The 25,618-nt window shown below is 38.0% G+C and overlaps 1 protein-coding gene across 12 annotated transcripts in view; it reads right to left on the bottom strand.

Annotated features, from left to right (window-relative positions):
- The window catches only part of PARD3 (par-3 family cell polarity regulator), a 444,272-nt gene that overhangs the window by 163,922 nt on the left and 254,732 nt on the right, over nt 1-25,618 (bottom strand). For 7 of the 12 annotated variants that reach the window (XM_083880512.1, XM_083880515.1, XM_083880504.1 and 4 more), the window contains 4 exons: nt 23,246-23,284; nt 11,351-11,539; nt 10,705-10,875; nt 529-679 (listed from right to left, as the gene is read on the bottom strand). In XM_083880512.1, coding sequence (XP_083736638.1) covers nt 529-679; nt 10,705-10,875; nt 11,351-11,539; nt 23,246-23,284 — 550 coding nt within the window. The remainder of the gene's footprint in view (nt 1-528; nt 680-10,704; nt 10,876-11,350; nt 11,540-23,245; nt 23,285-25,618) is intronic. The other 5 variants (XM_083880506.1, XM_083880507.1, XM_083880509.1 and 2 more) reach the window with 1 other exon arrangement.

Genomic DNA, 25,618 nt, shown 5'->3' with positions numbered 1-25,618 from the left:
TGGTCAGGCACAGAATCTACACAAGGGATGCTTAAAATTAGTTATGAGGTTTTAAAATTGGTTTCCTACAAAGCAAAAATTCAAATAAATTGGTAAGTCCCCTAATAAGCATTAATAGATGCAACTTTGCCTTATTTATTTTTGTATTTTAGTAGGACTGAAACAGAGGAGAAGGAACGATGAAAAAAAATTATGAATTCCCAAAGTCACTGACTTTGATGCAACATGAAGCCTAGACTGACCAATAATTTATTGTCCCGAACCAGACAATGAAAGACCATGTTAAATGCTACTATTATTCATTCTATGACCTGTCACAGGATACAAAATTCACTTTGGAATCCCACTTTACCTTCTTCCTCACATTAGCTATCCAGAAGGCTTGCGCAGAAGAATTTTAAGGCACGTTTTAAGTTGATCAGTGCAACCTCCACGTTCCCAATTCCCACATAATACATTAATCACCCTTCAATGAACCACAGAGAGAAATAAAAACATGCCCTGCTTAGCAGAGCTGCTTTGCCTCACCCACTATCCTGCCCAAGGCCACGTTCTTTGTGGGCGACTCGCTGAGACCCTCAATCCCGCCGTAGAGGGAGTGGGAAATCCTCCGCTCCCGGTCATCCAGCAGCGTCTCTATGGGCAGCTCTGGCCCAGAGGGGCTCCCAGGTGATTCCAACTGCAAAGAGAGGGGAAAATTAGTGCCCAGGGTCCCCCTAACCACATGGGGGAACTGTAACAAATTGCCTAAGGCCTAGACCTGTCTGAGCACCAAATGAGCTAGAACACCTCATCCTGGACAGAGATAATTTGCAATGACAGCTCTGCCTAATGACCAACTTTCTAACCCCTTCACATTGCACCCCCCATGGTGCCCTGTCAAATTACAAATCCTTCAGCAGAAAATGGGTGAAAAAAACCATTCCATTTTGGTGTCTCTTTGTTGGATAATTTCTTAAGCAGACAGTTGGGCTGTTTTCAATACCATCAGCAGACAGCTGGGCCATCTTCCACACACTAACAGCTGAAAATAACAATGCCCTTGTCAGGAGCATGGAATAGGAACTCTCATTTGGAATCGGGCTGCTGCTGCCACAGTGGTGCATTGCTTTGAAATGAAATCATCACACTCCAAAGTTTTGTAGTTAGGAACAAAAGGAAAAAACACAGAAGTTATCAGTCTTCACTGTAATTTTATTTTTGAGTTTTTTGCTCTGTCTTTCCTGACTGCAGAGTAAAGAGGTCTCACATGCTTCATTCAGCCTGGAAGTGCCTCTAATCTCTTGCTGCAGCATCCAGGCAGAGACACAAAAAACAGAACTGGCAAGGCCTGGGGTGCCCTCCACCCCAGCCCTTAAACTCCTGGAGTTGCCAGGTCCTTTCCCACCACAACTGCAGCCAGACTCTCCAGGGCATCACAAGACAGATGAAGTATGTGGTGGAAGTGATGGACACAGGCTGCTTGGCCATGTGCACAGGAGAGCAGAAAGGCTGCATATACAGGCCTCTGCCCACCCCAGCTACTCTCCTTCAGGAACTGCCTTGAATGTCTTCCCAGCCCAGCCTTTGCCTGCAGAATCTTGTCATCTCTTGTTTTTGTACAGTTGCCTGGCAGATTTTTCAGGAGGACAGGAAAAAGTCAAGTTCTCCTTGGTGAGCCCCAGAGAATGATAACTCAGGGGAATGTAGAACCCATTGAGAGGCAAAGAAAATAATTTGGTACCATCTACCTGGATTTAGTAACCCCATCCGCCACAGCTCTGCTGTCAGCACAGCCCCCTAGGAATGGGAAGAATGAGTACCTGTGCACTCACAGGTCACTGTGGATGCCCAGTGTAGCAGGGTCCAGTTGCTCCCTGCAGAGATAAGAGGCTCCCCACACCATGGCCCAATCCTCACACTGTCCAGGCTTCCTAATGCCCCTAAAGCTCTTGGTTCACCTGGGCTCCAGCATCCTGCTGTCCTCTCACTAATGCTACCAAGGCATTTTGCCAAGACCATTAAACCACTTCACCTGAACATTGTGAGCTGAATTCAGCTCTACTAAAAAGTAAACAACTATTAAAAAATAGATGCATTTTGTAGAAAAGTAGTATGAACTCAGATATCAAAGCATTAGCTCTTCTCACCAACATGTCTCTTCATATTGAAACATATAGTTAAATCTTAAAAAGTGTCCTTACACAAATCCCACAGCATTTATTTCATACATATCAAAATACAGTGGGGACCAGATACTGAAAGATACTGAGCATGCTGCAAACTATTTGAAGCCACTGGAAATGCTTATTCCAAGTACTGACTGATCTCCAAACAAAGCATGAGAGGAGGAGTTCATAGTCTCAGGAATTACAATAACAAGCAACATGTTTGTTGGTTGTTTTTCCTTTTTGAAACAGCTGCCCATTAATAATCCCTCCACCCGCACTCCCCAGACAACTAAGAAATGTATGCTATGAAGGAGTTTAAAAAATCTGCTTCAAGGGCTCCAAAGCCCCACTCTCCCCAGCAGCAGAGGCTTTGAAGTGAGCACGATGGACAGACGACTTCTGACAGGCGGGCGCTGGCGCGACGCCCGAGGGCAGAGGTCGCAAAACGCCGCTCTACGGTCAAGGAGACCGCGATCGGGAGGTCACAGACTCTGTAAAAACTATTATTTCTGTTCAAAGCCATCATCTGTTTAATATAAATGAGATATTTAATGAAGTTCCAAATTGTAGACTTATCTCTCTCAGTTTGATAAGCACCGGGGAGATTTACTGCATCGGAGGGTCAACACAATTACAATTGGAGGCACGTCAAGCTGCAGGAGAATAATAAACTTGCAGTGCAAGTGAATTAGCCTCAATAAGGTTTAAATTGTGAAATGAGGATTTGTTTTATTAGTTTTTTTAAATTGCAGATTACAACTGACAGCTTTACTGAAAAGTAAATTAAACAATATTTGTAGACTCTGTTATAAAGGAATCTAAGGCACATTTGAAAAGAAATGTTAACTTCTGAAACACTTTACAAAAAAAGAGCACAGCAACATTAGACTGCTCAAGTGCTTAAACTTGCATGATAAAGGTACTGAATTATGAACTACCCTTTATTTCACTGCCTTTAAATAAGGTGTGAAAATATCAAAGTGCTTTGGGATTTATTCTCCCAGTGCTATATTGATGACTTTATGTAACAAGTGTCCAGCTTTTAGTGAGCCATATCACACAGTCCTTCATGTGACAAGCCATCAACTTTCAGACTCATTTGCAGAAAGATCTCAAGAGATTTTCAGAAAGACATTGACAAGAAGATGGTTCAGAAGCAGAGAAATAGAAATTCACTCCTGCTAATACAGTAAAGTGCAGAGTAAATAAAAGAAATAACAGGAGTGTTGCATTTATATGGCCATATTTTGTAAAGTGAATCACATATTTTTTAATTTCCCTGAGTAAAACTTTTTCCATTTCTAATTAGCATCTCAAAAAATAGGTTTAAACAAAAGCATTGACAGCCAGCCACACAAATATTTTACAGAAGATACAACGCCTTTTATAAAACACCAAAAATTAGACAACTGGCTGTCACAAAAATACCCAAAACACCTTTTCCTTACACTGTTAACAGAAAGTTTGTGCAAGAAAAAAAATCATAGAATTTGGAAACTGTTGTGGGCAAGACAAACAGTCCAACAATTCAAAGCAAGATTGCAGTTCAAATAGATTTGCTCTTCAGGATGCATTTCTAAAAATGAGCTGGAATTACACATTCTAGTTCCTTCTCCTAGCCACTCTCAGTGCTATCTGGTATACTTTGATTTGATTAACTGATAAGGAGTGGGTAATATACACAAAATTGTACAAATTCCTAGCTTCGTTAAAGGCCTCACAAACAAAGAAATCCAGTGTGGCAACTGGCCCCCTATCAACAGCTGCTGGTGCACCCCTTGGTGTGCCACTTCACAGTCACAGACCAACAGAGGCTGGATGAAACCACTGGAGATTATCTAATCCAATCTCTTGCCCACAGCAAAGTCTGCAAGAGCAGGTTGCACAATGCCCTGCGCAGTTGGGTTTTGAGTATCTCCAAGATCAGAGACTCCTCAGCCTCTCAGGGCAAGTTGTGCCAGTGTTGATGTCTAAGGACTTTTTTTTTTTTTTTTTCTTATGTGTACAGAAATTTCTTGTTTTTTCGTTTGTGCCTGTTGCTTCTTGTCCTGGCACTGGTCAGCCCTGAGAAAAGTCTGGATCAGTATTCTTTATTACTTCTTGATTACTCTTATCAGATATTAATAGACACTGACTGGTAAGACCCATGATCTTTCTTCTCCCTAGACTGAAAAGAGAGAGCTCTCCCTCTGGATCCTAGCACTGATTTATACTAAATGATCATATTCTTAAAAATGCAATAAAACCTCCCATGCTACAGATTGCCTGTAGCTTCTTTTCTCTCAATTCTCTTAAATTAAAAAGAGAAGCAAGATTATTTTTTTAAAAAATAAAAATAGGTCTCTACCCTGACCCTTTGTCATTCAGATAAAAAACAGCTGTTTGCTAAAGCACTGTCTGTACTAGCTAGCCCAGCTGTTGCTTATCTAGATGATAAAAGGACAAATAATGCGGTCCCTTTTACTTAAACACCACCATCCATCCTATCTGAAGTTATGTACATAAATATGAAAAAAGTTTATGCACAAGAAGAGTGCCAAAATATTCAAAGCATAAACAAACTTTTTTTTAAATGAAACAAGAATCAGACTCCCTTTTTCCTTCAGAAAATAAATTAGCCAAATATAGGCACGCAAGCATTATGGGTGTTAAAGAAGTCAGTATACAAATTTGCTATATATGACACTGCATCCAGAATGCTGAAGCTCTTTCTGTCACACAGAATTATTCTCCAGGCTTTCCTTTTTCCTTCTTATCTGTGTACTGTGGTTAAGATGCCCAAAATACTACAGCTTCCTTTTCCAACATAGATATTTTCAAAATACTACTCATCTACATCAAGGCATCAATATCAAAGACATTCAAGAAACTAAGTTTTCATAGGACCGGAATAAATTTTCATTTTCTGTGTGGAACACTGGCTAAAGAATTGGACACAAAGATTGATCTTCAGGATGGAGAAGAGTTGTAGATTCCCCTAGGAATCAGAGCTGGGAACAGATTAAGTTGATAAACAGCTTTATCAATGAGTTGGAGATGGGAATGAACAGGGAAATCACTGTGTTTGGAGAAGATTCTAAAGACTTTTTGACAGTTAAATTCCAAAAGGTCATCACAGGACTAATCTAGTGAGAAAGAAAAAAACAAACCTGTCACATAAATTTCAATGTAGTGGGTAATGCATGCAGGGGAAAATGATGCTGAATATTTTATACTTGCACATATACTGGAAAAGATTCTTGCTGGGTTTTTTTATAATGAAACCACTCATTTGCAAAGTCTCACTGATCTACCAGTCAATTTATTTCATGAATGATGAGGTCCTTGTATGGTCTGGAATCAGGACTGTTTCAGTTTGCTCATTTTCAAATGGAGAAAACAGTGGACAGACATGCATGAAGAAATTTGGGGATCTGCAAGTCATTTGCAAACCTTCATTTCAAGTAGGTTTAGCAAAATATTCATTCTGTCAAAAAAAAAAGGGCAGTCTAGACAAGAAAAACCCCTGAAATTTCTCATTTTGAGGAAAATGGTGATGCTCTCTCACTTAATGGCAGACAAGTGCTGCCTGCCTGTGACATGAACGGAGTGCAGACGAGCAATCTGTGTCTCTAAGCTGTCCAGGTTGCAGGACTGAAAAGCACAGGAGTCCAAAAGTAGCAATTACCTTTTTTTTCTTGAATCAGCACATGGAGCTGCCAGCTGCAGGAATGTGCCTGGCAGTCATGCCTGAGTGCTGAGCACGTTCTAGCAATGCAGCCGCCAGCTGTTTGCCCATACAGGCTAATCATAACAGCATCACTAATTAACAGAACATGGCACAAGGAGCTCCTCTCTTTCTCCTTAAATCTGAGCAATTTAAAGAATTTCAACCCTGAGTTAAAGATCTAAAATGCTGATGACTGCCTCTTCCGAAAAATGGGGTGTTAAAAACTGGTCATATATAAATATCAAGCCAATATTATTGTTATTCTCTCCATTTTTCCCACTGTTTTCACAGCTTTGGAAATGTGTTTTACATAATCTCTCCATGCTTAAGTACCAAAGTTGAAGAGTTAATACACAAGGTTGGAAGCTGAAAACAGAACAGAACAGTATGTTTAACTTTTTTGAAATGGGGGGCAAGAGAACGTCAGGTATAGACAAATCCCAAATTAAATGTTTTTGCTACACTAATCTAACAGTGTCCATCAAATACTCAGTGTGTAATTTTGTCTGGAGTGGCTGAGATACTAAACACAGTTTTGCAAGGTTTGTAGTAGTACAGCTTGCAGAATTCTACTTTACTGTACTCTATATAGACATAATGCAAACAGGAGAAAAACTCAGATGCATAGCTTTGGCTTGGAGTTCATTCATAACTAACACTCCATGCTTATATCAATATTTACTACAAGACAATTCACTTGAAAGCCTGGATGGATTACACACTATCTCTTGGTGAGTCAATGAAAATTCTTACTACAGGCAAATCTTCAGCAAAACCACAGCAGCACAAAATCTCTTTTTACCTTCTGGGAAGTTTGTGGTCTCTTTTGACTCTACAATTATGGAAGGGCTGATGATATAAATTATCTCCTCCCCGCCTCTCTGAAGTCAAGAAAATACTCTTATGGTGTTTATGTACATTTATATTGTTACTATAATTGCTCTGAAGGCTTAGTTTACAACATGAGAACTTGTGAAGCTGTTTGAGAATAATGATGGCATGGGAAAGGAGTATCCGAGGTCATTTCACAAAGTTTTGAAACAGTTTCATGTTCAAGAAGCCAAAGAAAGCTCTCTGACAAAGTGCCTCTGCAGCAGATCAGAAGCAACTGTTCCTGCCTCTCTCAATCCAGGACAACAGAGGTTGAGCTGTCACTCACTTTTAGACAGCAAACAAAATACAAAAAGTAGACAAAAATCACAGTCTAATTTGAAACACGCAGAAACAACAATCTGCAGAACCATGCTGCAAAATTAATTCTCCCTCCTAAGCAATTCCTAGGGTTGATTATAAAAATTGACATTAAAACTAAAAGAACAGTTTCATACCACTAACTGCCTTAAAAATCCAATTCAAACTCAGTTTTACTGAAGAAAGAAGCAGACTGTGTAGTCTAGCTGAAAGGAAGTCAGTTTGACTTTGCAAATGCGAAACAATTACTGGACTTGAAGGCAGGGGAAGAAAAGGCTTGGAGTTTTTTTGTTCTATTTGCTGTTACTTTGCTGTAGATTTTTTTTTTTTTTTTTAATCATCCAGACAGCACCTGCTTTTATCATCCAGATGTTTAGCACAATTATTTTTGCAGTGGAATTATCACCACTTGTATGGATTTCCCTTTTGAGACACTTGTGGGTGTTCCAGGGAATCAGCCAAGACCTGACTGTGCAGGACTGACCATACACTGGAATAGAGCAGAGTGAACACTGGTCATGGTGACACACAAAAAGGAATATATAACCAAGCCAGTTCCACTTAACTGTAGTTTAGACTAACAAGAAACAAAGCTAAGGTTTTGTCTACAAACTGGACACTTACAATGCTGAATCAACACAGGAAAGAAATCAGTTGGAAAGGATATTTTTATCTGCTGTTTTTTTTTTTTTTTCTGGTGACTCCTTTGAAGAACAAAAAGAGGGAGTAGAGCATAGAAAACACCAGGATATACTTTCTCAAAAGTTGAACATTTCTTTTTATATTTAATTAAACCACTAAACCCCCATTTCTGAGGAGCTGAGGGCATTTAGCCTGGAGTAAAGAGAAGGCTGAGGAGAGATCTTCAGCTGCTCTCTACAGCAGTCTAAAATGATTTAAACAGGTGGGAATTGGTCTCTTCTCCCAGGTAACAAGTGATAGGACAAAAGGAAACAGTCTCCAGTTGTGCCAGGGAAGATTTAGACTGGATATTAGGTAAAATACTGCATGAAAAGTATAGTCGAGCTTTGGAAGAGGATGCCAAGAGAAGTGGCTAAGTCACAATCCCTGCAGGTCTTTAAAACATGTGTAGATGTGGCACTTGGCAACATAGTTTAGGGGTGGACTTGGCAATGCTGGGTTAATACTTGGAGTCAATCATCTTCAATATAAATGATTCTGTGCTTCTGTGGTGATAAAAGGTGGGAGTTATTAAGATAAGGGTGCGCCCTTTTTATGCTTTTGCTTCTAATGTGCAAGCTGCTGAATTTGCTGCCAGTCAAATGTCATTTCTGTTTGTGGTCTAATAGTAAAAATCTTTCCTGGTGGATGCTACTGGAATGTTCCGAGAGGACAATTTGTATACCAGCATGTCTAAGCAATCTGTGTTGCTGAATTAAGCATAATATGGCCAAGGCTGCAAGACATGGCCAGCCACTGAGGTGATGCTGTCTCCAGCCAGTCCTCAGGACACAGAGCCACTACTGAGGGACTGAGCTGACTGAATACCGTACTCATATATGGTATTCCTGCAAAATTCAGAAATAGCATTATCACAGCTTATCAGCATTACATCAGCTCAATAATATCTGGAGTTTAAATCGGTCACGTTCTTGAAGGAAATAGGGTTTAATTGCAAAATACCAAGAAAAAAAAAACTCTTTGCTTATCATTTCATTGAAGTCTGGGCATTTCAAGATTTACAGAAAAGTGACTTCTTGCATACTGCCAGCTCAGCAGGTAAACAGCTTTACATCCCTGAAAGTCATCTTTTCATCATATTAAAATATGCAAAGAGTATTGACATCATATTTCCTTTGGATGAGTGTGATAAAAGCAATAATTCCTAGGAAAAATTACTTACAAAAGTTACTTTGTAAAGATGATTACTACAGCAATAGTGGCATATCACTGCTTTCCTAATCATTATAGGTCACCTTGCCAGCTTCTTAAAGAGTTGGGAAAATGCACAAAAAACTGTAAAGAGGCCCAGAAAAACAGGGCCTATCCTGCCTTTGTGCAGGTACATTTCAGTGTATCTAAATCTGTTTCCACAATCAGTTCCTTTATCTTGAAGCACATATACTGCAGTCAGCTGTGCTGCTTTTGGCAAATGATTTCTGCAAAAATAAATCGTACTAAATGTCAAGCAGATATAGGGGGCCGAGCTGTTCTTGAATGAGTAAAAACTGTGTTGGATTCAAGGAGAAATGTCTTTGTTTCATCACTGCTGGATTACCTCTTTCATGTTTACAGACACTGTCTGGATTAATTCAGTTGAGAAGACTTTCACTAGGAGAAAAGGGATCATCTTCTACATCCTTTTAGAAAAATAAAAACACCTAAACGCAGAAATAGTTTAAAATATTTCACCCTTTTTACATAGTAACATGTGGTAGCATCTGAAATTGGGTAAAAATAAGGAACAGTCTCCAAAGGACAGTCTGAATCAGGGCTAGATAAGGACATCACCACATACAGAAAGGTCAAAATTCCTTCAACACTAAGCAAGAAACACTGTGCATTCAAGCTGGCTTTCTAGCATTGTGCATATATAAACATGTATGTGTACTAAAGCTTTGTTTAAGCAGTTAATCAAGAGGAACTTAACACTTTTAGTGTTAAGCTTAGTCTCTTTTCCAGACAAAATTTTATAATACACTGTGGACTGATTTTTTCTTAAGATTAGATTTATGTATTAAAAAGTAAACCATTCTTTTTTCCCCTAGGCAGGAGCAGAGATACTAAACCAATTTGTGCACATCATTTTTGATGCATGATGATCAAGAAATAACATTCCTGCTAAGACTTTAATATATTACCAACAATGAAAGAATTGACTTTTAGATTTCTAAAGAAGACAGGCTTTTCTAACACACCATTCAGCTATATCCTATTTAAGTAAGTCCTTTCTCCAATTTGTTCTGAAGTCTAATTCAGTGCTTCAGAGCATCTACCGTCCTTCTCAGTATACGTCCAGATACTCCTACTATATAGCATTACTTACATTAAATAGAAGATAAGCTATTAGGAATCATTAATGTATTTCAAAACATCAACACATTAATATTGGACTAGAGAAGACAAAAGTTGCAAATCATCAGAAGAAACACCACTTCATCCTGAATTCAGTAAATCAACTTCCCCCGCAATTAAAGGCAAAGACACAACATAGTTAAAATCCAAAATGACTGAATTTTTTGTATCAGTTTTTGCAGAATATACACATGAAATTTTTTGTTCAGATAAAATATAATAATGAAAGGTAAGACCTCTACTCTTAATTTAAAAAACTGGAAGTGACAAAGAAATAAGTCAGTTAACACAAGGTCTATAAATGAAAGATCTAATAGACCTCTATAAAAAACTCCACTGAACAAAAATCACATAAACAGTGAGATCCAATTACAAAATCAATACAGTTTTATTCAGTGTTTCCTGTTTTGCATTGACAAAAATACTCAAAAGAAAAACTTTATCGATCAGTAATAACGTTAGCATGTCTAACACTGAAATTCAGATCATTTTGTAATTCTTTCTTTCTTTAGCTTCTCAGATATTATTTTTCAAGTCTCAGAGGAAACATGGCATCTCCTGTAAACACAAATACTTCAGAGGTGAAAATCACCAATCCCGATATCAAAAGCTTATTACCTCATTGCATTTACTTATTCGCCTCGCCACAATAAGCTGAATCATTCCTCGTTTGTTTCCTTCAGTGGACATGGACCTCCTCAAGGTTTCCATAGCATCCTGATTTGTTTTGCCCAATAATGATTCTCCATTAACTGCTATTAGTTGATCGTTCACTCGAAGCCTGCCATCCTAGAAAAGTAAAAATTACAGATAGTTACATAAAACACACACAAAGGAAGCTTTGTCTACTGGAAAGAATAAAAAAAAAAAACAACCAAAAAAAATCAAAAGAAATATTCAAACAGCTATACTTAGTCCTAAGGGTTTATGGCCAAATGAACACTACAATAACAGCTCCCATTGCAGCCACTACAGGAAATGTCTATTCCAATTACAGATTTGCACTGAAAGCTATTATCATAACCTGTTTGCTCAAACAGCATACTAATGGAACTGTACCAGAGAAGGCTTGTTCCTTCCAAATCTGTTGGGGCTGTTTAAATCCTGGGATGTGCAAACACGTGAGTAGGAATCTAAATGTTACCTCTGATGGCATAATTGGAGAACACTAGAGATCTCATTCTTCTTCGATCTATGGTTATTTTCAAAATAACTTATTATAGAAAGCTGAGGAAGACCAAAGTACACAGACATTCCCTCTTACCTTGGATGCTGCTCCACCATTAATAATGGACTTGACGAAGATTCCTAAATCAGCATGGTTTTCTTTTGACCGGTTACCTTTGACACTCACGCCAAGCCCAGCTGACCCAGAGTCATTCAGGGGAACTTCAAAAGTCAGGAATTCCCTGGTGCCATCAGGTGTGAGGACAAGCTCCTCTTCTTCTGCTTTCTGTTGGGGAGATTAGTGTGGGATTATAGAATAGTATTTCTCTGGAATTCTCTTCCCCCTACAGCTATTACCATTCAAAACTCTTTGCTTTTTACTACAATGCCACAATATTTTCCACAGTAATTATGTGAAGAAATGTGCAGAAATAGTGTATTTTCAATCACCTTCAGCTGACGCCTAGGTTCAGAAATATCTTAAATTTGTGTCTAAGTGCTTCTCTCTCTAGTAAAGTAATTGAATCACATGTCATTACTGAATCTGCCATCAATACTAACTCACACATAAGCTACTATTTCATTAACCAAAAGAGAGCTTTATCAGAAATATTTTCCTACTTGCAAACCTGGAGCTTTGCAGTCTTAGAGAGAAACTAAGTGCAAGAAAATTAAATTCAAAAATTACTTGTTCACCTCATTTTATTTAAAACTATCTGTGTAAGGAAAAAACCAGAAAACTACACAGCTGAGATCTGCAACAGCACACATCTCTGCTATTGCCAGGCTTATCATCAAATCCAGCTCTGAGTGACAATCTTCCTGTCTTTCTCTGCCCTCTTACCCACCTGTATGGATCTTTGCTGTCCTCAACACCCAATTTTAGCCTGTCTGGGAAAATCCCAGGTTTTAAGCACCCTGAACTACAGTCGCAGGCCTGCCACAGGTGCCAGCAGGCAGCTGCTCAGTGACACCTTTCCATGGATGCAAAAGCCCTACAAGCACAAGTGACTGGTCTCACACTTCACCTCCTGCCAAATTCAGGGTGGGACCAGACACCTTGCAGTGTCCCCACAGAGCAGTGACACTCATGGGGCAGCAGCATGGGCACAACACCCAGGAATGAAAGTGGCCATGCCCTGAGGAGCACTGCCAATGCACAGGAGACTTCTGCCAAAGGGAGAAACAGGAGGGACAGGCTGTTCACCAGCCCTATCCTTACAGTAGATGCTGTTCACTTGTTTCTGATCTTCTTTCAAATCTAACAAAGTGGTTATAACTACTTTTGGCTATACCTTTATCAGTTAAAGAAAAAAAGTCATGCCCTTAAATTCTCTGCAAAAAGATGCTTGTGAGCCTGACTGCGCTGGGGTTTTTTTCACCCACATGAAGGAGAAAGAACATACAGCAGAAGGTGGACACTAATTCCCAGCATCAGCAGTTCTTCTCTGGAAGAATTAATCTGGCCAAATTTTCATAACCTTAGCAACATGTCACCTCTGTTTCTGACACTGATTTTATACCAACTTTTCCCACATCACTGATCTATTTGCAAAGCTCACTCATATGAGTGAGAAGATGTATGAGAAGTTAACGTGCGCCTGCTGAGCTGTCCCTGTTTCTTAAGACGTAAGGAAATGCAAACACAGCCTATGGCAAAGATAGATGTGAAAGCCATGTGGAGTACAGCAGACTGAGATGATCAATTTGGGCACAAGCATGCTAGTTGTGTCACCATTGACCTAGAAATGCAGTGCAAAAATGTCACATGGGAAGGCAGTCAGACTGCTGAGAGAGCCGCATCAGCCGAGGAAGAAAAAACAGGAGCTCTATCTTTTCCCACTTGGTTAAAAGTGTGAACCTTCATGCATTCACCAGCCCTTCCCTTTGCACAAAAGTCCTTTTGTTTAGAGCTAAGAACAACGGTTCATCAATCTAAAAAAAAAAAAAAAAAACCAACAACAAAAAAATTAACACCCCCTATCAATGTGCCATAACTAGGCTGGCTTGCTTGTGAATCCCACTATTCAAACACATCTCTTGGCCACACGAAACAGCATGATCAGTGCTAACTGTGAGGAATGGAAAGGTGTATTGTGTTCATTGAAAAACACTCTATGTAAAAGATGTTTTCCAAATTATGAGAAAATTACTACCCTAATTTTCCTGCTTGGCTCACAGAAGCACTCACTTCAGCATACATTTGAATCCATGTTTTGTTGAGTGGCTGCAGAATAAAACTATCTGAGACAGACGCATGTTACCTTATAGTTTCTGTAACACTGATCACTTTCATATTCCTTAATAAATAGTAGTAAGAATAAAGCTTGCGAGACAAAAGAGAGATAAAGCCAAGGTAGGATGTGTGGCTTATGCAAGAAAGCAGATATGCTTATTGAATTTTTATTTACTACTGTTAACATAAATTTAGAATCAAGCCCTCTTCCTCCAGTAACTTTCTAATCTTCAAAAAAATCCACCAAAACTTCAGGCAAAGCAGTCCCACTCCCAGGGCAGAGAACTAAACCATTTTCTTGCATAGCCTGTCAGGTGCATTTCTATATGACAAAGGGTCAATTGGACTGAGCATCTCACAAGCTTCCCCAAAGACTTGGCTAATGGCCTCTACCCTACTTCAGCAAGACCAAATAGCTGCATTAGCAGTTCAGCACTGGTTTTAATCTGAGGCTTATGCTTGCTAGTTTCCTGCAATCTTGAATAAGAAAATAATATCAGGCTACAGACACCTGAGTGAGCAGGGGAAACAAGAGGCCAAAACCTGGAACAAACTACTCTGCAGCAGCTGTACATGAGCGAGCAGATCATGCTCATGAAAAAAATGAAAAACAGCAGCCTCAGCACTGGATCAGAAGTACTGAAGGCATGAGAAAATTGCTAAACTCACCCAAGGAAGACAATTAGCATTACTAGGCTATGGCTGAGTTTCTTTAGGGACTTTATAGGGTATCTACAGTTTTTTCCACCCAAAATCACTTGCTTTACCATCATATCTGTGTCTGGAATTTTAGGTACATAAGAAACCTTTTGCCCTCTAGACTCTGTGTGACACCTGTCAATATAATATTATATTGAATGTAAAGTTAAAAAAAAAAAAAGTAGAACAAATGTGGAAAACTGAACTATTAACTTCCAAGGGCTATGGATATTAAAGTAGCAAATTTAACATTTGTGCCACACCATGGTATCAAAGAAAGTCTTACTATGTATGATCTACAGAATATAACTTCATAATACAAATCTTGGAACAGGACCATATAGTGACAAGGAACCTCTAAGTATGTCATTAAGAAGCCATTCACAGAGAAATGAGCAGAAAGATTTTAGTCTGCTACCATAATATTTTGAACCAAAGTTGTAAAGACAAAAACAAAACAAAAAAACCCCCAGCAAAATCTTGTCATGACTCAATCCTTTGTTCCCCAAAGGCCTCTAGAGTACAGAACCATAACATGTACAGACACTCTCCCCAATCAATATAAAAACGGCTATTATAAGAGTAAAATTTGCACTGAAATTGTTGAACCTTAAGTATTTAAATATAACAAATCACAGAAATTCCCTAATATGTCCATGAGACAGCATAAAAATGCATTAAAAATCTAAAATGCAGCATTAAAAATTTTCAGCTGAGAACACAGTCACTTCTTAATTGCAGTAGCTTCCATTTGATCTTGATACTCTCTAAATTAACAGCTTCACTATGTCAATCAAACACCTCAACACTATTTTTGTGATTAGTTGATCTGTAGGAGAAATTTATTCCGTCATATATTTTGACAGGCCAGCAGTAAACATGCAAGCGAAATTATGTACTGTGAATGCTGAACAACAGAATTCAACTCCCTTAAGATTTTTCACACACTATGTCCAAAACAATTAACAGCAGAACAATATTCTGTTCAGACAGAGGCTGCTGAGGAAAAGGTCATCTGAAATAACTTCAGTTGGATAAATGAAGCTGCTCAAGTACGTAATTTGTAATAAAAATTCAATTGGTGATAAAATATGTAGGTGACTTTTTTGGCTTCAAAATCATATTTAGCATCAATTTATGCTAAACTACATTTGAGATAAGTTTTTCACTTTTTAAATACAACATAAATATATTGTAAATTTAAAGATAAACTTCCTGACTAGAGCAGACTTACGGCAGTGTTTTGATATACACAGAGATTTTAAAAAGCCGTAAGATAAATGGGGGGGAATTGTTTTTCTCTTCCACATAACATTATCTTCTACATAAGTTCTGATCTGATCATAAAATCTAATTTAATTTTATAAACAACATTTAAAAAGACTTCAGCAGTTAGAGTGCCATTAGTTTTCTCATCATACTAGTAACAGCATCTCCTCTTTATCCTTTTATTACAGAATATGTTGAGTTGGATGGGATCCTCGAAGATCATCAAGTCAAACTCCTGGCCCTGTACAGACACCCCAAGAGTCACACCCTGTGCCTGAGAGCATTGTCAAAACACTTCTGTAACTCTGTCAGGTTTGGTGCTGTGACTACTTCCCTGGGGAGCCTATTCCAGTGCCCAACCATCCTCTGGGTGAAGAATCTTTTCCTAATATTCAAACTAAACCTCCCCCGAGACAACTTCAGGCCATTGCGTGAAGTCCCCACAGAGATCAGTGCCTGTCCCTCCTCTTCCCCTCAGGAGATGTTGGAAGACCACACTGAGGTCTCCCCTCAGTCTCCTTCAGGCTGAACAGACCAAGTGACCTCAGCTGCTCCTCACACAGCTTCCCCTCAAGGCCCTTCACCATCCTCTCGTTGCTGTCCTTTGGACACTCGCTAATTGCTTCAGAACTTTCTTGTCCTGCAGTGCCCAAAACTTCACACAATTTCCAAGGTGAGGCCACACTAGTGGGGAGCAGAGCGGGACCGGCTGGGAGTTCATGTTTTACACACTATTGTTTGGGACTTCTTCACTTTGCAGGACCTCATCAGGGTTCAGCTGGTGAGTAAGCAGCATGAGATGAGTGAAAACAGAAACTGAACAGCAAAGAATACCTTCCTCCCACCTAACGGGGGAAGCAATTTTCAGTCAAGTTAGGACAGGTTTCCTAAGCGACTCGCTGCTGCTACAAATCTGGCAGCATTCCCTCCAGTGAAGTTCATTCTCTTGCAAGCTTAGACCTGCTGCCTTCTCAGCAGTTATTCAATAACTGAAACTTGCCTGCACATTACTTTGTGACTATGTATACAAAAATGTGCTCCTGTTCCCTTTCACAGAGTAATCAATAGAGCTCTGCATCTCCACTCTTGAAGGGTAACCTGTACTTCCAAGTTGTATTTATGAATACATGTACATGAAAACATGAGAACTTTTACAGAGTTCTTGAATGCACACGTATATATGCATGTACACATACGACACATCCTTATATGTGTGTGTGTGTGTGTGTATATATATATATATATATATACACACACCCAAAAAATATAACTAGAGCAACCCAGAGAAAATACTGTCTACTGATCCAGTAGTGGCATGCACACTCCAATCCAGTTTACTCCTGAAGTACAAGGACATTTATCTTTTTTTCTCCTAATCCAACGGTTGTGTAGCACTGTAGGTTTGGGGACCTACAGTGTCTACTCACCTGGCTATAAAATGATTATAAAACAGGCTTAAGGCAACTAAACAACCAGAATTCTTATGCTTGCTTTCTTTTTCTAGCTTTCCTAGACCAAGAATTTTAATATCTGTCATATGTTAGATAAACACTAATGAATCTTATTTGCTGGTATACAGAGACTCATTATTCATATTAGCAAAGTTAATATGTCACATCTGGCAAAGATTGCATTCATTCAAATCAAACAGCAGCTGCTAAATATCAAAAACTAGATCTAAATTCTGAGATTTTATGGGAAATGTGCTCTGCTTTAATCTTAATCCTATCAAGGAAGAGTTTCCTGTGTATTAGATGTGGATTAACTTTGGTAAGTATTTACAGGCAAAAATGCTAACTCATGAAAGTACTGTAAAACAGCCCCACTGCATTTCCTGTTATGTCCATTATAAGGATTTAATTTAATATCAAAAAAGATGTTCCACATTCAAAAATAACTTCAGTTTAAAGGTTTGGATGGATTATGATATGATACAATTTAGGAAAAAATTAAATACTTTTCCAAAGTACAAAAATTCTAGCATGTGATTTTCATTTCAAATGGAAATCAAAGCTCTGCAAAAGCCCATGTTTGAGTATATCCACATGTTTGTTACTTCTCTCTATAAGAAATCCACTGCTTGTCTATACTTACATTACTCTCCCTAATGCCAACAGTCTGATTTGTGCTGTTACAGAAACTGGTTTAATCAAATGAGATTCTATATTTCAAAAACTGATCAGACTATTAAAATTACATTCTGTTGGTTCTTAATCTCAGAACTTCTTACAGGGGCTAGTCTGTTGCAGGTACCATAATGACTATACTTTATTCAGGCCAACATACTCTGTTCAAAACTGCTGCTCCTATTCAAACTTTGTGTTCCTATTGTATGTCCTGAAACAAAAACATGTGATTGTAATGCTAACCCTGTTTCTTTACTCCTTGTTTATCCTAGAGAAGTGAAAACCATGGGATTATGTACACAGCAGGAGTACACAGCTCTGGCAAAGAAGCCTATAAAGCTACAGCTCTCTGCACTATCCCTTCTTCAAGTAAAACTTCAATGCCTAACACAATAATGACAGAGCTTCCTAAAAATCCTTATACTTCTCTCACTGGTCTATAGGATTTACAAGACCTGAAAGACTAAAGAGAGAGGTAGTGTCTGGAAAAGACAGACAGGAAAAACAAGTTGAAAGAGAAATAATGCCTTTGTAGATATCCATGGCAAGAAACACATTCCCCATGAAGTAATGCCAGTATGGAGCACCTCAGAGGGACCTGTGCCTCACTCCTACTCCTGCTGCCAGCTTTCAGGCAACCACAGCAAACCATTTCATCTCATTATTTTCCCTGCATTTAATATCAAGAGAGACTCAACACCAAGAGTCTAAAGGCAGTGGTGGAGTAAAACAAGGTTTGCACCAAATCAACAAGTTTGTACACACACAGGTGTGGCTTCTGGATGACTGTGCAATGGTGGCACTAACACAACCCTGTCACAGGGGAGGGATATGTATGTCGTCTTCCATGAAACTGGGAATTTTTCAGCGTCTTCAATAGCCAGTGTTCAGAAAGCAGCCACAGCTGCCCTACTGTGCTGAACAAAGCCAGTTTAAATGTGCCACACCATATCCCAAGTAAATAATTGGCTGCTAACAGTCAAAACTGAGCTTGAGGGTCAGTTCTAAGTACCGCATTATGCAGAAGTTTATGTGGCTTATCACTGAATGTTCCAGGAAATTCAGATTGGTCAAAAAGCATTCATGATCACAGCCACTTCACTGTTGTATTAGTTATTCACTAGGAATTAATGTCTTATCTCCAGTCATAAATGTGTCAGATCATGCTATTTAATAGTAGAGAATCTCCTATGGTAAAAGTTTGAAACCACAACAGTACCTTGCAGAAATCACACATTCACTACCTATTTCTTTCATATGGGCAGTGATCTCTTTCTTGTATCAAAACTTTATTAAAATTATTAGCTGAAACTACCCAAAATTGCACTAAAAATGCTTTTAAAACATTGTAATCATCCTTGTGCCTCACACCATTAGAAGATAAAAAGGTACAAAAAATATCTCTGCAGTATTCCTAAGCACCACGGAGGAAATAACAGCATCAGCTTAATCATCAGTCAGACATATCCTCTTTCAATAAAATCATTCTGTACCTATTGATAACAGCACTGCTGGTGATATAGTCTGACATTAGTCTATCTATGATCTTGGCTCAACGTTTAGACATTTGGATCACCAAGCTGAAGTTCTATATAGCTGCTAAATAGGAAGTGGTGGAAACTTATTACAGCTTTTAAAAATTATCTATGGATACATCCCCAGTGACTAGGTATCTTGTAGTGATACAGACAACCTTTGAGCAAAAGACAATACACATGCACTCAGAATACATCCTCCTAAAGCTCAACACTGACTGTGATTTTTTTCACAAGAATTTTCTATCCAATAATCAATACAAATCATGTGTTTCTAGGCATTTGCTAGTATTGCCTCTCATACTCATGATATAAAAACTTATGAACAAAAAGCGTACAATGCTAACTATTAGTTTTTACAAAATGCCTCTGACCAGTATCACCCTTTTCCTATAAGCAATGAATTCTTGCATAAAAAGGGTAGCTACCTAATTTATTCAGAATCACACAGAAAAATATGGCAAGAAAAGCAAGTGGATCTGAAAAACACAGTGATTAAACTGAAACTTAGATAATAATTGGAATATCAAATGTTTGAGTTCAGAAGAAAATAAAAAGCAATCCCATTTGCAATTTCTATCGGTGCTGCTAATCATTTATATATTGTTCCAAGACACCAACCACTCTTGTTATGTCACTGTTAGGAATCCTGCACTCACTTAAATTCATAACATTCTGCTCACTTACAGCAAGTTGACAGAAAAACAAATGAGAACAGAAAACTGAAGCTTTTCCATGCTGCTGAGTGCAACAGTCATGAAATGATTTCCTGAATTTTAATTCTGATTCTGAATCTCTTCTTATCAATAGACAACACTCCTTAGAAAATACCTACTCATATGATAATTATTATTTTTCTAGCATTAGGCTTACATGAAAGTTAACTTGCTGGTTCTGAATTCAGAAAACAAACAATGAATGACAATTGTAAAAGCAAATATTACTAAAACACTATCAACCTTCAAAGAGTATGAGGAAAAATTAATTGGCAGATGTTATATATAGCATAATTAACTGTTCATTTCAATGCACTGTAACAGGATTAAGATAATTATGCTTAGAAAAAGAAATATAATAATGATAAATTACTCGTTTTTTCATATTACGGTCAATCTCCTACATTCCAAATAATCACCCTGTTTAGCAATAGGTGCATCTGTTCCATGCTGTCATCAGCTGTACAAATGGCACAAACTTGTGGCTGGATAAAGCAAGCTTTTAACCAAGATACAGGAGATTTCCTTGTCCCATGAAGAAACAGAGCAATGGCTCCATTCACGAGCAAAGCAGAGGGTAAAAACACCAGTCCTGTTTTCACTAGGGCAGTTACTGGATAGAAGCTGAAACTGCATCTGCAATTTGCATTTGTTATGCAAAACTGGAGAGCAGAGCTTAAATTATGTGAGCCTATCAAATTACAAAATCTTCTCATGTGGAAGTTTAAGATTGAGAATCTGTATTCTATGATGGTGCATTAAAAAACTGAATTCATATGCTTTCTTATATGGGTTGTAAGGAATAACTCTGTCAAGGATTTCATGTGACAAATTAGGAAAAAATTACCTTCAAGGTTTTCTTTTATTACCTCTATGATGACTAACTACTGCATCCAAATGCCACAATATTCATGCAAAGTAACAGTTACATGAAGGTAACCCCTGAGTAAAGAATGATAAGTTAGGCTTGCTATTTTGCGATTTTATTTCAGGCCTTCTACTTTCAAGGGAATTTTTTTAATTTCTTTTTTCTTTTAATTTCAAAGGTGCATTTTCCTTCTATTTCTCTACAAAGACATAACGACAATAACAACAAAAAACCCCAAGCCATTTTGCCTTTAAATGAAAAACAGACTTGCATTCCACCTCTCTCATTTCTGTAGCTTCACTGCCTTCATCATGCTCTTTTGTTGGTTTGTTGTTTTTTGCTGCTTTGCTTTCTACTATCAAGTTCTTGACACTTGGAGACTAAAACCTCTCTACTAACAGTACAAAGATCAGAGGAGGCACAGAAATAGAAATTGCGAGATAAGAAATCTCAAAGACCTGAAGTAGAAAGAAAAGAAATAAATAGGTATTGAGGCAGAACCAAGGACAATAAAGGAAAGCAACGAGAAATACTTTCAAAAATAATAAAGAAGGTGTGACTGTATTATTAATGTGCAGCTCAGGAAAATTAAGTTCTGCAAAACTGAAGTATCACACTTATTCAAAGCTAAGTAGATTGGAACAAGAGACATAAGTGCAAAAGCATTATACACTACAAATACCCACTAACACCTTTCACATTTAGCCCCTTTTTTTATTCACATACTGGAGTCAGTAAACATAAAGAGACCTAGTGCTCCTACTATCAATCACTGTTGCTCCAAGCCTTTAAATAAATAACAAAAAAATCCCAACACATAATGACATTAGGCAAATTTTTTTGTATTGATCAGGTTTCTAGCTTCACTCTCTCAGTAACCATATGTTACTCAGTCTTCATACGTTTTCCAATTCACTTCCACATTTTCAAGGCTTGCTAGGCCTTTCTAACTGGTTTTTTTGGGTTTTTTTTTTCAGAAATCTCTAGCTACTCATACACTCTCTATCCCTCGTGCATAATTTCCTGATTAACATGCATTTTTTACCCTACATCTAAAGAGAGCAAATGGGAGGCAGCTATTTTATTTTGCTCTTTCCTTAGATGAAGTTAGGGTGTTGATTCCAAGAATGCCGAGGAAGGGTTTTCACCACGGAATTTGCTACAAAACATTAACTTTGCAACAGATGAGCAACTGATTTCTATAAACACCTTGTAGGCAATCTGCTTTATCTTAATGAGCTTTCGGGTTGGAATTTCAACTCCTAAAACCAGAATACTTTTATAACGCTGCACCCACAAATTATTCTCAATGGTATTCAATTACAGACAGAAATACTATCCTGGGCTTTGATCTTTGATCTCCTTACATATCAGCAGTACGTGGTAAGAAACCATCAAGATAAAAACATACATCCTCTAATGAGATGCAGTGAAGAGATACCACAAGGCACTGAAATGATGATACACCCACAGTTCTGCACAGCCTTTCAGTAAAGGACTTCCAGAGAGAAGGACATGAAAAGCCCAAAGGATAGAAGTGAATATTGCTAACATTTAACCCAAATTCCCATTTTTACAGTTACATTCCATTGGCCTGAAAAACTGATATTATCAATCAACACACCCTTGATTACCTTACTGAGTTGGCTCTTACATATTTTTACCTAGTCCTTACTTTCTCTTTATTTCAGACACCATCTTACCATCTTACCATTGCTGGTAAGACATTCTGAATTATCTAGACAAGTTCTCTTTGTTTTCTAGTAGCCTAATTCATTTCAAATCCAAACATGCATCGTCTCAATTTCTCCACAATCTATTTTATTATTTGATTTTTAAATAAGTACCTAACTGAATAGAGTTTCTTGCTGTTTTTAACTAAGATCCAGTATATCTTTAAGGTAATATATTATTGTTATATTCTCTGTTAGTATTTCATAAAATACACCTTTTATTTTAGATAAACTTTTTAGACGTATTAGTCTATTGTATATTGGACTGATCATGTTCCGCTGACTAAAGTGAGATATAGTAACATTACACAACCTCAATCTAGTGCCTCACTGGAATATCCCATATGACATGTTGCAGCTCTAAACAGCTTAAACTTAATACTGTTTCCATATAGTTTCTTAAAAATAACTAACAATGGTTTACTACAAGGATACAAATACCACTTAAATCCTAGTTGACTAATTTCTGTGTTTGTATCTCAGATTTCTATCATATAATCATGATTTAAATAACTAGCTTCAAAATGTAACCCAAGCTAAAGTCTACTCTTACCATTTAACTTTAGGCCTTTGGCTGTATATAAGAGATGGAATTTCAAATAGCACTTGAACATATGTACTAAGAGAATTGTGTATAATTTTCAATCAGTATTTGAAATTATATTTAAAAATGCATTTAAAATGTAAAGCTACAGAGAGCCATCTACAGTATATAAGGTGAAAGAAGGATCTGTAAAACTGATGGAGAAGTGCCGTATCAATTTCAAAACATTTGGGAGTCCTCCAGTATGGAAAAGACAAAGCTCTTACCGTTTCCTTTGGAATTTGTGACTGGCTTTGTTCTGCATTCTAAAGGAAGTAAAAAAAATAAATAAGAACACAACTACATACGACATATACTATCTAACAGCAAGGGGATAAACAGAGAATTCTAATTCTGATGTAAAGTGGTAATAAAAAATGAAGGGCGTTCGTTGCACCCCTGACTGAAATATGTCTAAACAACCACTACATGAGAAGTGAACAGAAATAATTCCAGGGTCCTTATGGTACATGCACCTGACTCTACCTGGCTTCTCAGGGTGGTGACTGGCTGGCCAAGGAAGAACCACAACTGTTTTCACAATTTTCTGGCTGGTGGAATGTTCTCACTCAGGGAAGCTCCCCCCGGCTTTTCCCTTCTACTTTGAAGTTTTCAGAGAATAACCTCAGCAGTCCAGATGAATCCTTACAAATATTTTAAATGAGTACCTATTTTTCAAGAAATCCACTCTCATTTTAGCTAAGGATTCCCCTTTTGAGCACGTTTGGATGAACTAGAACTGCAGCTCTGCATACCCCAGGACAGGAGGCAGCATTCAGTTCACCAGAGATGTACTTTGCATTCCTCACCTGTGTCTCAAGACACATAAAGCAAACACACATCACGGGAAAATGCATCCCACAAACAATTCTGCAAACACACATACAGAACCATGGCTCTTCCAAGCCCACACCTACCTATATTAAAACCTATTTGAGAACTCAGGAGACACTTTGGTGCTGGCTGATCACTTTTGGGATAACCAGCTATTTCTTTCCATTCTACTGGGCCCTAATGAAATGCTAGGTTTTACTGGACATTTTTGCTTTAGGTTTTGCAGGAGAATCCAATGATAAAGCACAAAAATGTAGTGGCAAAGCAGTAACACAAACATCCAGTAAGCTTCAACCTGAAGCCAAAAGTCAGTAGGAAAAACAATGAAGACAGCTACAAGGAAAATGTAAAGGTCCCAACATACCATTGGGCATATTAATTCTTAGGGTACTGGAGACTAATGCTGCCAGCCAGTATCTGCTGATACTGAGAATGCAGCTCAAAAGCTAAATAATCTAAGTCAATCCTTCAGAGTATTCCCACAGTCAGTGGCAGCTCCAAGAAAATGCCTCACAAGTTACGTGAGGTAACCAGAGTGCTTCAGCAGCTCTTCTTAACCAGAGTAATCCTTGGCCCTTTTGTAAAACGAATGGGCAGGGAGGGAAGGCTTTTAAGAGATATTGTGTTTCTAGCTCACATCAGTGTGGACAAGCCCTAGTACATCACCTATCTGGCATTAGGTAACTGTGGAAGGAATAAAATGCCCAGTATTCTGAAGAAACATGGTCATTCTTCCAGATTCTACTAATTAGAAAAGCTGAGTTCTGCCAACTTGATTTTATTCCCTGCTTCCACACTTTCATCATGCTCTGCTGTACTGGATCATCACACACACATACCTGACCTGATCCACACAAACTTCAGAGATCCCACACCAACCTAAATGGGCTCAGTTTAACAATCCCCTAAGTTTTAGCTACAATTACATATTTTCATAAGCCTTTTACAGATAATAACAGCAATATCAAACTTCTTAACTTTCCTGAAATTTAGTATCTTCATGTTACTTAAAAAGAAACCCAAAGATATTTATTCTTTTTCAAAAATCATTCAACAAGCCATAACCCAAAACACAAAATAAAACATAAAATATATAAATAAAATAAATAAAACATAAAATAATACATAAAATCTAAACACCTATTGTATTGGGATTACTCTCTATACAAACATTGGCAAATATAAAATGGTTTTAATATTGTGTGTTCTCAGTAAGCAACAGCAAGTTCTGCCCTTAATAAGATGGATAACATCAAATAACATGATTTTCTACATATGGCTTCTGAGACATATCACATTCAGTTAATACTTTAAAGCACACAAATGTAGAAAATATGAAAGAAATAGGGGAAGGATGCAAACACAAACTGTTCCTAAGTGGCCAGAGAAGGTCTGCATGTAAAAAAGATGAATGGGCATGATTTCAGGTCATTCTCCTCCCTACTTCAATATTTATTTTCTTTCTTTTTTTCTTGGCTTTTTTGTTTGGTTAGTTGGTTGGGTTTTTTATTTGTTTGAGTTTTTTTTTCAAAAAGCCAGTAAAAATCAGTGACAGGAGCTGGTTGAAAAGACTTGCTTTATATTTTCTTAAGGATTACTTCTTACCAGAGAAGAATGAACAGCCTTTAAAATGACTTTTAGTTCAACACCTTCCCCAGCAATTCTGCTCCTGCTCTTTGACAGCAGTCAGCAGTGCATACCTGACTTCTTCACATCAGAATGCAAACAAACAAATCCTTATGCAACAGAGGATCATCACACATATG

This window comes from Zosterops lateralis (assembly GCF_965231275.1).
Source record: "Zosterops lateralis genome assembly, chromosome: 1".
NCBI classification, from domain to species: Eukaryota; Metazoa; Chordata; class Aves; order Passeriformes; family Zosteropidae; genus Zosterops; species Zosterops lateralis.
This window is presented reverse-complemented; position numbering and strand designations above follow the sequence as displayed.